Here is an 11,614-nt window from a genome sequence, read left to right as displayed (position 1 = left end):
TACTTATTTATTTGAGAGTGACAGAGAGAGAAAGAGAAAGAGAGAATGGGTGCATGCCAGGGCCTCCAGCCACTGCAAACGAACTCCAGATGCGTGCGCCCCCTTGTGCATCTGGCTAACATGGGTCCTGGGGAGTCGAGCCTCGAACTGGGGTCCTTTGGCTTCAGGCAAGCGCTTAACCACTAGGCCATCTCTCCAGCCCTAACACACTGCTCTAAGCGCAGAACACAGGCGAGGAAAGAGCCCAGGATAACTTCCCTTGTGTTAAAAACACGCGCAAAAGAAGCGCGCAGGACGAAGACGTGGGTGAGGGCGCGTCTCTGCGGGCACTGTAGGAAACCCACGCTCTTCTTTCTCTGTCCAGAAACACTTAAATAGCAGCCGTTCCCTCAGTGGCCGAGAACCTGTCTCAGGCTCTATTCTTGGCACTTCATAGGAACGAACTCACTCCACGCTCACAGCAACTACAAGAACAACCCGCGCACACGGACACGAAAGATGGAACCGAGGACCACGTTCAAATTAGTGACTGCCTACAGAAAGAAGCCAGGATTCAAGGCCAGCAATCTGGCTCTAGGGCCACTCTTATCCTCACGTTCCGTTTGCCACTTAGCAGAACACTAAGTCATTATATGTGCTCGATTTTCTCTGTTCTGTTTGGTTTCATTTCAGATCAGGTAATACACAGGCAAGAAACAAGAAAGACAGAGCAAGGGCTGGAGGGATGGCATAGTGGTTAAGGAAAGCATCTGCCTGCAAAGCCAAAGGATCCAGGTTCAATTCCCCAGGACCCACGTAAACCAGATGCACAAGGTGGCACATGTGCCTGGAGTTCGCTTGCAGTGGCTGGAGGCCACGGCTCGACCACTCTCTCCTTCCCTCCCTCCCTGTCTCTCTCTCTAATAAATAAACAAAATATTTTTAAAAAGAAAGAAAGAAAAGGGGCATGCCTGTGAAGCCTAAGGACCCCAGTTCAATTCTCCAAGTCCCACATAAGCCAGATGCACAAGGTGGCACATGTGTCTGGATTCTTTTGCAGGGGCTGGAGTCCCTGGCGCACTCATTCTCATTCTCTCTCTCTCTCTCTCTCTCTCTCAAATAAATAAATAAAAATAAAATCTTAAGAAAGAAAAGAAAGACAGCAAAAAGGGCTGGGGATGTGGCTCAGAGGCAAAGCAATACTAGCAAGTGCAAGACCCTGGGTTGGATCCTCAGCACTAAAGAAAAAGAAAAAGAGAAAGAGAGAGAAAATAAAAACATGAAACAAGCACATTAAGGGAAAAGAAAGAGAGAAAGCAAGCAAGCAGGCAAGGAAGGAAGGAAAGAAGGTGGTAGAAAGAAATGGGGGTGGGGAGGGAGGGAATTACCATGGGATATATTGTATAATCATGGAAAATGTTAATAAAATTTTTAAAAAAAAAAAGAAATGACCAACACAAACTCTCATGTATTTGGCTTATTGTAATACAGGATCTCACTCTATGAGCCAGGCTGACTAACAATCCCAAATGCTAGGATTATAGGCACCTATGACCACACCTGGCTCTCGCGTTTTCTAAAAAGGCGAACTGTTTATTTACTGGTGATCAGCCCCAGGCTTCTGGAAACCACAGCAATGCTCTTCATTGCGGCCAAGCTGAGGTGGGCTCCCTGAGAGGCAGGGAGCTCAAACCCTCCCCTCACATAAGGGAAAGTACAAGAAAAGGTAAAATAAATGTTGAGCAAAGGAGACATGGATGCATGTGGCTAGGAAGAAACTTACGGTGTGAGGGTTCAGCGGGTTGAGGGGATTTTGACAGACTGCTTCAAAAATTTTTGACACTGGGGCTGGAGGGATGGCTTAGCATTTGTCTGCAAAGCCAAAGGACCCCAGTTTAATTCCCCAGGACCCATGTAAGCCAGAGGCATAAGGGGGTGCATGCATCTGGGGTTCGTTTGCAGTGGCTAGAGGCCCTGGCACGCCCATTCTCTCTCTCCCTCTCTCTGCCTCTTTTTATTCTCTCTCTCTCTCAAATAAATAAATTAATTTTTTTTTATTTTGAAACTTAACATAGAAATACCTGCCATTGGTACAAAGCAATGAACAGTAGAATTGTAAATGCTAGCAAACATTTGGTCTTCCCAGTGGGGGCACCAGTAATATTTCAACTTGACAGACCAGACAGAACAGAACAGAAAAGTCATTATATCGGTGACATAAAATTTCCTGAACTGGATGACCTTTGAAGTAAAAAAAAAAAAAAAAAAAGTCTCAGGTACAACAGGTTTATTTAAAAGTCAAAGAAGGTAGTCACATCCAAATGTTAAAAAAAAAGAACTAGCTGATTTACTGGTGTTTAATTTTCTCTAGGCCAGAAACTAATTATTAACTAAGTACTCCTCACTAGAAACAAGCCTCCCCAGGCAGCGCCCGGCAGCGTTTCCTGTTTCTAGCATAGGTTGCACTGGACCATGGGCCTTTGAGAGTAAAAGAAAACGTCTCATAATTCTAACTCTATTGCACCTGTCATACTTGCCAACAAAGATACTCTTTCAAAAAAAAATTATTTATTTGAAAGAGAGAAAAAGTGAAAGAGGCAGACAGAGACAGAGAGAAAATGGGCACACTACAAATGAACTCCACATGCATGCACCACCATGCACGTGGTTTCTGGGAATCGAACCTGGGTCCTTAGGCTGCCCAGGCAAGAGCTTAACCACTGAGCTATCTCTCCAGCTCCACAAAGATACTCTTTTTCTCCCTTCAGCCATAATAACATGATATCCAAATTCTGTCTTAAGCACAGGCTTAACCATCCCTTTTACAGACAAGGCAAATGCCGCTTCTTTTTTTTTGGGGGGGGGGATGGGGGGAAGGGTTTATTTTGGCTTACAGACTCAAGGGGAAGCTCCATAATGGCATGAGCAGAGGGTGGACTTCACCTCCTGGCCAACATCAGATGGACAACAGCAACGAGAGAGCATGCTAAACAATGGCAAAGGGAAGCTGGCTGTAACAACCATAAGCCCGCCCCCAACAACACACCACCTCCAGGAGGCTTCAATTCCCAAGTCGCCACCAGCTGGGGACCTAAATATTCGGAACATTTCGGAACATAGAAGTTTATGGCGGATATCTGAATCAAATACAATACTATGATATAACAAACTATTTGGTAGAGCAAGCAATATTTGTGATAAAAACTTTCTGTTCCTTAGAATATGCAGATGGTATCTTTGTGACATAAGCATACAACCACTTTCTGACTTTCAGGAGCATTCTGTTAAATGCCGCTTCTTGAAATGGTCCCACCATGGACCCTCTGGTCATCCTGAGTCCCCCCGCCACCCCGCCTGGCTTTATCTCCGCTGTACTGTGTGACAACTTCCCTGAATTTCATTCCACACGTTCACTTCTCCACGGCCTCCATGATTTGGCTGTGTTTTCCACACAGACGGTGTGTGTCCTTCACAGCGTGGCCACCACCTTTTGTCGGCACTGTGACTCCCGGAGGCTGCACCCCTGAACAAGCCCATTACAAAGGTCCCGGCCTTCCCCGCGGACACGGCCCCCTGCAGCGCAGATGTAGTGCACTCTGAGCACGCCCCCGGCTCCCTCTCCAGACCTGCTTTCCCCTTACGTGCTGTTGAACTCTCCAGACACTCTATTTTTTGTTTTTTGGTTTTTCGAGGTAGGGTCCCACTCTGGTCCAGGCTAACCTGGAGTTAACTATGGAGTCTCAGGGTGGCCTCGAACTCACGGTGATCCTCCTACCTCTGCCCCCGAGTGCTGGGATTAAAGGCGTGCGCCACCACGCTCAGCTCCAGACACTCTTAATAAACCTTTTTGAATAAATAAATGCAGGACTTCCAAATATAACGTCTCCTCTAGGTTCCAGGGTCACTGTCTCCATCTGCCTTATAGACAGTCCTGTCCTTTTTTTGATGTTGTTGTTTTTTCGAGGTACGGTCTCGCTCTAGTCCAGGCTGACCTGGAATTCACTATGTAGTCTCAGGGTGGCCTCGAACTCTCTGCGATTCTCCTACCTCTGCCTCCCGAGTGCTGGGATTAAAGGCGTGCCCACCACGCCCGGCTGACACTCCTATTCTTTATCAGCCACCAGCATCATCAGATACAACCCGAAGGCCGTCACTGTCCTGGAGGAATCTGCAAGTCCCTGGGGCCCACTCCCATCAGCTGTGCCACTTTCCTCCTCAAAGCACTTTTGCCCAGTGTAGGCTTAATGATTTTCTCTAGGCCGATACATAATACAATCTCTATTGAGGAGAAAAGAAAATGCTGTCATCCTTTTAATTACACTGGCTTAAAAAAAAATGGTTTCATCATATCTTTGCAATGTTTTGGATGTCTAGTCATAGAAGACTGGATGAACTTAAGACATTCATGTTAGTGACAGTCTTCTTTAAAACCACCTCATAAAAAGCTACCACTGGGCTGGAGAGATGGCTTAGTGGTTAAGCGCTTGCCTGTGAAGCCTAAGGACCCCGGTTCGAGGCTCAATTTCCCAGGACCCGCATTAGCCAGAATCACAAGGGGGCGCACGTGTCTGGAGTTTGTCTGCAGTGGCTGGAGGCCCTGGTGTGTCCATTCTCTCTCTCTCTGTCTCTTTCTCTCTCTGTCGCTCTCAAATAAATAAAAAATAAATAAATAAACAAACAAACAAAAATCTACCACTCTGGCATCTCAATGTTGGTGGGCTTCTAATGGAGAGAGTTTAAGAGAAACAAAAAAAAAAAGTATGAAAAAGAGAAGTCGGTTTTGTAGTGGGCAGAGGTTTTCAGCTTTGGTCGCCTGCTGCGCTGGGGTGGTTTACGGTAAACTACAGTCTACCTTCTCACAAAGAAAGGTCAATTACAGAGCAGACAGGAAAAGGGATTATACGTCAATGTAATAGAAATCTGTTCTGACTGAACATATGAAAAAAACGTACCATATATTCCATCAAAATGTCAAGAGTCAGGCTGGGGAAATGGCTTGGCGGTTAAGGCATTTGCCTGCTGAAGCCTAAGGACCCAAGTAAACCAGATGCACAAGGGGGCGCGTGTATCAGGAGTTTGTTTGCAGTGGCTGGAGGCCCTGGTGTGCCCGTTCTCTCTCTCTCTCTCTCTCTCTCTCTCTCTTATGTCTATCTCTCAAATAAATAAATAAATAAATAAATATTTTTTTATGTCAAGAGGTGAGAATGGAAGGTGTTAAGAGCAGATCTTTCCTTGTTAAGTGGCCTCTAGGCTGTTGACAGGTAGATGCCACTGAAGTGATCATCCAGGGACCAACAAGGAAGCATGGGAACCTGCCTGTGCTCAGCAGATGACTTCCTGGCTGGCGGCCCGTCTGTTAGTCAGCACTTACCATCACAATGGGCTTCACAGGGATGCTCTCTTGTGAAGCGCCAGGTGGGGGATCGCTCCATTCTGGAAGCTTAATAACATCCTTTTGAAATGAGAGCTTCTTCGGGTAAGGTTTCAGGGGTGAGGAAGGAGGAAATCTAAAAGCCAAGAAGAAAAGCTCTATTAATGCAGCCAGTAGGCAGTACAATTTTCGCGTGTGTGTGCGTGTGTGTGTGTGTGTGTGTGTGTGTGTGTGTGTACATCTGTAGAAGTGAGAAGTTGATGTCAAGTATCTTCCTTGATTGCTCTTCATCTATTTTCCTTTTTCAAGGTCGGGCCGCACTTTAGCCCAGGCTGGCTGGCCTTGAACTCATGCTGAATCTCCTACATCTGCCTCCCGAGTGCTGGAATTAAAGGTGTGCACCACCACACCTGGCTTCATCTTACCCTCTGAGACAGAGTTGGCTAGATTAGGTAGCCGTTGTCCACTTATGGGTTTCATAGGCGGTCTCCCCTTGGCAGTCTTTGGCACACTCTCCTGTGCCTGTTGTATACCTACTGTTGGCTACGGGGTGATGTCCATCCTCTACCCATGCCATTGTTTTCCCTGCCACCATGGAGCTTCCCCCTTGAGCTAACGGCCAAAATAAACCTCTCCCCCCCCCCAGACACACACACAAAACAAACTAAAGTTAACTATGTATTTTTCTTTCCTGTGTGCTTTTTACAAGGATATAGTACAATAAATGCATCACGAAGCTGGAGTGTGTAGCTCAGTGGCAGAACTCTTACCTAGCATGTGGAACTGGGTTCCATCCCCAGTACTGCAACAAGGAAAAAACAATACTTGAGCTGGAGAGATGGCGTAGTGGTTAAGGCGCCTGCTTGCAAAGCCTAAGGACCCATGTTCGACTCTCCAGATCCCATGTTAGCCAGACACACAAAGGTGAGGCAAGAGCAAGGCTGCACATGCCCACTGGGTGGCGCAAGTTTCTGGAGTTCGATTTCAGTGGCTGAGACCCTGGTGTGGCAATTCTCTCTCTCTCTCTAAAATTTAAAAGAACAAAAACTTAAAAGCAACACAGAATTATGAGCCTTACTGCTGACACAAAAACCAGTATGGTGTTGACTATTTCGTTTTTCATGTGTGCGGTGTGGTACGCACAGGGTACATTTGCCCATGTGAAAGCTAAAAGAGAATGTCAGATGCCTCCCTTATCGCTCTTCCAGTCCCTGGACTTTTGAGTCTCTCACTGAACCTGGAGCTGCTGCTTTTCCAACCAGTCTAGCTGAGGGCGAGTTCCCAGCAATTCTTCAGTCTCTGCTCCCATCAGGACCAGGGTTACAAGTGTGTGTGGTCACACTCACATTTGTAGGACGTGTGCTGGAGGACAGAAGTTAGTGGAAGATCAGGCCCTCATGCTTCTTACCCGCCAAGCCACCTTCCCAGCCCCTGACTTTTATTTTGATGCTGGCTTTTTTGTTGTTGTTGTGTTTGTTGTTGTTGTTTAGTTTTGTTTTATCTTAGCCAAAGTAAAGGCTTAAAATCTTGACCATGATATGCAGTGGAAAGTAGCTCAAATAGAGAAGCATCCTATGCTTGAGGTAATGCAGAAGCGAGGAGTTGTAAGTGCCTATGGTTTTCAAGGGAAGCTTGTCTCGAAGTGAATCATGAGAATCAGAAATAGCAAAAGCACGACGAGAAAAATTTCAAGTTACAAGAGGCCTGAAGAGAGATGACTAACGGAGAAAACTTGAGCCCCATCTTCTGTGAAAAGAACTTCTAATAACTTGCTGTATTTGAAGGCAGCTTGAGTCAGGCAGAAAAAAAAAAAATGAGGTCAGGAAATCATTAAATCAAGTTAAAGATAAATACACTGGAAAAAAGTTACCAAGGTGGAAGTTTGGGAGTTCCTGAGAGAATTTAAAAAAAAACAAAACAAAACTATAAACTAAATGAAATTCTTAAGCCAGTCAGAGATAGCCTACTTTCTAAGTAAAGGGTCGCTTGCAGAAGTCAATTCAACTTCCTGTCTCTGTCTATCACCCTCTCGCCTCTTATTTCTCTCTTTTCAGACGCGGTCTTGCTGTAGAGCTCAAGCTGCCTTCAAACAACCCCCCTGGCCTCCTACATGCTGGGATGACAGCCATGTGCCGCCACACCTGGCTCTAATCGGATGTGTTCAAAACCAACACTCACAACCAACGTCCTCTTTCCAACCAAACTGTAGTATTTATGCATGCACACCCCCCATACTCACCTGTGTACAGTACAGCACACAATCCTAGGGTGTCAATGACCACTCTCCTCTCAGCCGATAAAAATTAAACAAGATCCAAGCCTGTTTCTAACTCCCCAATTCCATTCCCTCCACTGTGGTATAAAATTTCTTTTTGGCTCTGACTTTCAAGCTTGGCTTTCTCATAAACTGTGTGAATGCCCTTTGGAAAGCAAAGGCCTCACTAAAGTACAGTTTATTAGGTAAGAGAACTGAGTTGGGGGATCCGTACATTTCATCCCAGGTTCAAGAACGTGTTCCCTACGTCTCCACCCCCAGGACTGAGTGCTGTCTTCCAAAGTCAAAGCAGAACTGTGCTTGAGTCTCCTCGGCTCTGCTCGGAGATGAGAGAGAACCATACCGTTCTTCCTCTCACAGCAGCCTGGCAATCGTGCCTGAGATAAACTGCCACAGAGCTCCCTCCGGTGGGCAACTTCTATTTGTTGTGGTAAATGTTAGCAATTTAATCGTCCTATTTAATCATGGAATCTGGGGCGAGGAAACCTGCTAGAGATGATCTAAAATTCCAAACTTCAGGCTGGAGGGATGGCTTCGTGGTTAAAGTGCTTGCCTACAAAGCCAAAGGACCTAGGTTCAATTCCCCAGGACCCATGTAAAGCCAGATGTGCAAAGGGGCGCATGTGTCTGGAGTTCGTGTGCAATGGCTGGAAGCCCTGGGGCACACATTCTCTCCTTCTCTTTCTCTAATAGATAAAATAATTTTAAAAAATTAAAGTCTCACATCAAACAGTCTGAGATAGTAAAAACATTTTCTTCAATAGATTGATAAGCCTGTCTCCAAGTGTAGTGGTATAATTCTAGCCCAAAAAGTTTTGAGGACAGCTGGCCTACAATCTAAGAACTTATCCCCAATTTAAGACAAAAAAGATCTGTAAGCCCTTTATAAAATCTTATTGAAGGCTGAGGTGATGGCTTAGTGGTTAAGGCACTTGCCTGTGAAGCCTAAGGATCTGGGTTCAACTCCCCAGAAACCACGTGAGCCAGATACACAAGGTGGAGCATGCATCTGGAGTTCATTTGCAGTGGCTGGAGACCCCGGTGCACCCATTTTCTCTCTGCCTACCTCCCTCTTCTCATTCTCTCACTCTTAAGTAAATAAACTATTAAAAGAAAAGCTCATTGGAAGATATTAGAGAACTCGGGCTGGAGAGATGGCTCGGCGGTTAAGGTGCCTGCCTGCAAAGCCTAAGGACCCAGAGCCCACAGAAGCAGGTGCACAACGTGCCACACAGGGGGGCGCAGTTCTCAGCCCTCTGAGGCGCAGGTGAGCCCCTCCAGGCGCTTTAATGGATAAAATTCGGCACGAGCACTAGCTGTTACTGGCTGGCCTCTCTCCCGCCTTCAGGAACTCTCTCCTGTCGCTTGTTCCTGACGCGCTTCCAGCTGTCACAGCAGTGACCCCGACAGCGCCACGCGGTGAGAACTCACGCGTCACAGCGAGCCAAGGGGTGCCGAAGGGCTGCATTTGTGAATCCCCAGCTGATGCCACCCCACTCACACAGTACTGATGAATGGGGGAGAAAATTCCTACACTCTAATCCCCTAATCATTTGGTCTTTGGGAACACTGGCCCCACATGAGGCTACCTAGTAGCCCAGACATGAGTGGCCTCACTAACATAAATTCAGCATGTATCAGAGGAACTCTCCATTACGAATAAAGGTACTCCTGCTACTAAGGAAATCCTGGGGTTCTGAGGGGCTCTGGCAGGAATATTTCATGCTGTGCCACAGGTTTCTAGGAATCGCAAGGATATTAGAACCCATAGCAGACTTATAAGTATCTCAGGACAGAAAAGAAGCTGTCTCAAAGGGACCTGTGAATATGGCTTGGTTTAGTGGAACAATCGTGATAAGATTCACAAGAAAACTCAAGCTGGTGGTGCATGCCTTTAATCCCAGCACTCAGGAGGCAGAGGTAGGAGCACCGCCGTGAGTTCAAGGCCACCCTGAGACTACAGAGTGAATTCCAGGTCAGCCTGGGCTACAGTGAGACCCTACCTCAAACAAACAAACAAAAAACCCTCAGGATCCTTAAGGCAACAGGACTAGCAGAATCACCACCCACTTGTATAGCTCAACTGAAAACTGAAAGTCATACCTACGTAAAACTTTTCCAAATGGAATGAGCAGTCAAAACTTTCAACCTTCACAACGTAGGAAGTATTTGACAAAGACACTTCCCTGCAAACACAGGCAGTCTGTTATGACAGGATGCTAAGCTGAAGGTTCTGGAGGAGAGCAAGAAGCGACACAGAATCCCACCAGGCAAAAGGTATGGCAGACATATGTCTTATCCCGTTTCAAAAGTGCCACGGGGCTGGAGACATGGCTCAGCGGTTAAGGCGCTTGCCGGCAAAGCCTAAGGACCTGTTTTCGGCTATCCAGGTCCCATGTAGGCACAAGCTGAGGCAAGCGTGCAAGGTCTCACATGCCCACTAGGTGGCGCATGCATCTGAAGGTCAGTTACAGTGGCTGGAGGCCCTGGCGTGACAATTTTCTCTCTCTCATGCATAAAAATAAAATAGAATAAATTTTTTAAAGTGCTACAGGCCAGTGATCAGTGTATGTGAGATTATAACGGAAAACTCAGGAGTCTCACTGGAGAGGATGAATGTAGTTGCAAATGAAAGAAATGTTGTTACAGCCAGAGGCAAACGGTGACAGATTGTATTTTCCAAGGATGGACACAACAGTCTCTCCCGTCCCATATGCTCTTCCCATTCCATTCCATATGCTCTTCTCATCCCGTATGCTCTTCCCATCACATATGCTCTTCCTGTCCTATAAGTGACTGTGACACTTCCCCATCAAGAGGAGGAGACTGCTTCTCTATCCTCACTGCCAATGTGAGTGGATCATGTGACCGCTGTGACAATCAGAAGCACATGATGCCAGTTCCAGGCCCATGAGCGTATGCGTTCTGAATGCCTGGTCTCCAGCTAGCGGCAGCTTTGGAGGAGAAGGCTTGCTAGGGGAGGTGTGTTGCTGGGGTGGGCTTACAAGGGTTATAGCCAGCTCCCCCTTGCCAGAGTTCACTCTCCTGCTGCTGGTTTCCACTATTGCAGCAGAACTGAGGCCCAGCCTCTGCTCATTCCATGCTTCCTTTGCCATAATGAAGCTTCCTCCTGAGACAGTAAGCCAAAATAAGTTCTTTCCTCCCATCGGCTGCTTTGGGCCAGAGCTCTGTTCCAGCAACACAAAGGTAGCTACAATAGTGCAGGAGATGCCACCCAAAGGAGCCTCATGTAGAAACAGACGAGGGTGAGGTGCTTAGTGGTGAAGGCGCTTGCTGGAGAAGCCCAAGGACCCAGGTTCTGCTCTCCAGAGCCCATGCAGGCCAGGTGCACAAATGGTGAGGCAAGGCAAGGTCGCACGTGCCCACTTGGTGGCACAAGTGTCTGGAGATTTTTGGGTTGGGGGGGCTGTTTTTTGTTTTTGTTCTTTTGTTTTTCGAGGTAGGGTCTCACTCTGGCCCAGGCTGACCTGCAATGCACTATGGAGTCTCAGGGTGGCCTCGAACTCACGGCGATACTCCCACCTCTGCCTCCTGAGTGCTGGGATTAAAGGCATGTGCCACTACGCCCAGCTTGAGTGTCTGGAGTTTGATTGCAGTGGCTGAGGCTCAGGCGCACCAATTCTCTCTCTCCCTCTTTCTCACTCTCTCTCTCTCTCCGCCTTCTGTCTCTTGCTCCAAAGCTAAATAAGTAAAAAATAATAGAAACAGATGGAACATTGGACAATAACACCACGATTCTGTGAGTAGCCCAACTGATTCCTGTGGGTCAAGGGGCAGCCTGCCAGTTGAGCACATTTTCTAAGTTCCTGATGCAAAAACCCTGAACAAGCTGGATGCCATGATACGTGCATCTCAGTACTCAGGAGGCTGAGGCATGAGGAGTGAGAGTTTGAGGACAGCATAAGCTACAGTAGTCACTTCTAGGCTACCCTGAGCTTTATGGCTAAACCAGTCTCCAAATGTATGTG

The 11,614-nt window shown here is 47.0% G+C and overlaps 1 protein-coding gene and 1 pseudogene across 2 annotated transcripts in view; both read right to left on the bottom strand.

Moving 5' to 3' along the window:
* The window catches only part of Depdc1b (DEP domain containing 1B), a 76,231-nt gene that overhangs the window by 26,626 nt on the left and 37,991 nt on the right, over window positions 1-11,614 (bottom strand). Inside the window, exons 2-3 of one of the 2 annotated variants that reach the window (XM_045138992.1) lie at window positions 6,121-6,152; window positions 5,351-5,486 (exon numbers count right to left, since the gene is read on the bottom strand). In XM_045138992.1, coding sequence (XP_044994927.1) covers window positions 5,351-5,486; window positions 6,121-6,152 — 168 coding nt within the window. The remainder of the gene's footprint in view (window positions 1-5,350; window positions 5,487-6,120; window positions 6,153-11,614) is intronic. The other variant, XM_045138991.1, reaches the window with a different exon arrangement.
* LOC123456296 lies at window positions 465-3,410 on the bottom strand (annotated as a pseudogene).

Source organism: Jaculus jaculus, chromosome 20, assembly GCF_020740685.1.
Source record: "Jaculus jaculus isolate mJacJac1 chromosome 20, mJacJac1.mat.Y.cur, whole genome shotgun sequence".
NCBI classification, from domain to species: domain Eukaryota; kingdom Metazoa; phylum Chordata; class Mammalia; order Rodentia; family Dipodidae; genus Jaculus; species Jaculus jaculus.
This window is presented reverse-complemented; position numbering and strand designations above follow the sequence as displayed.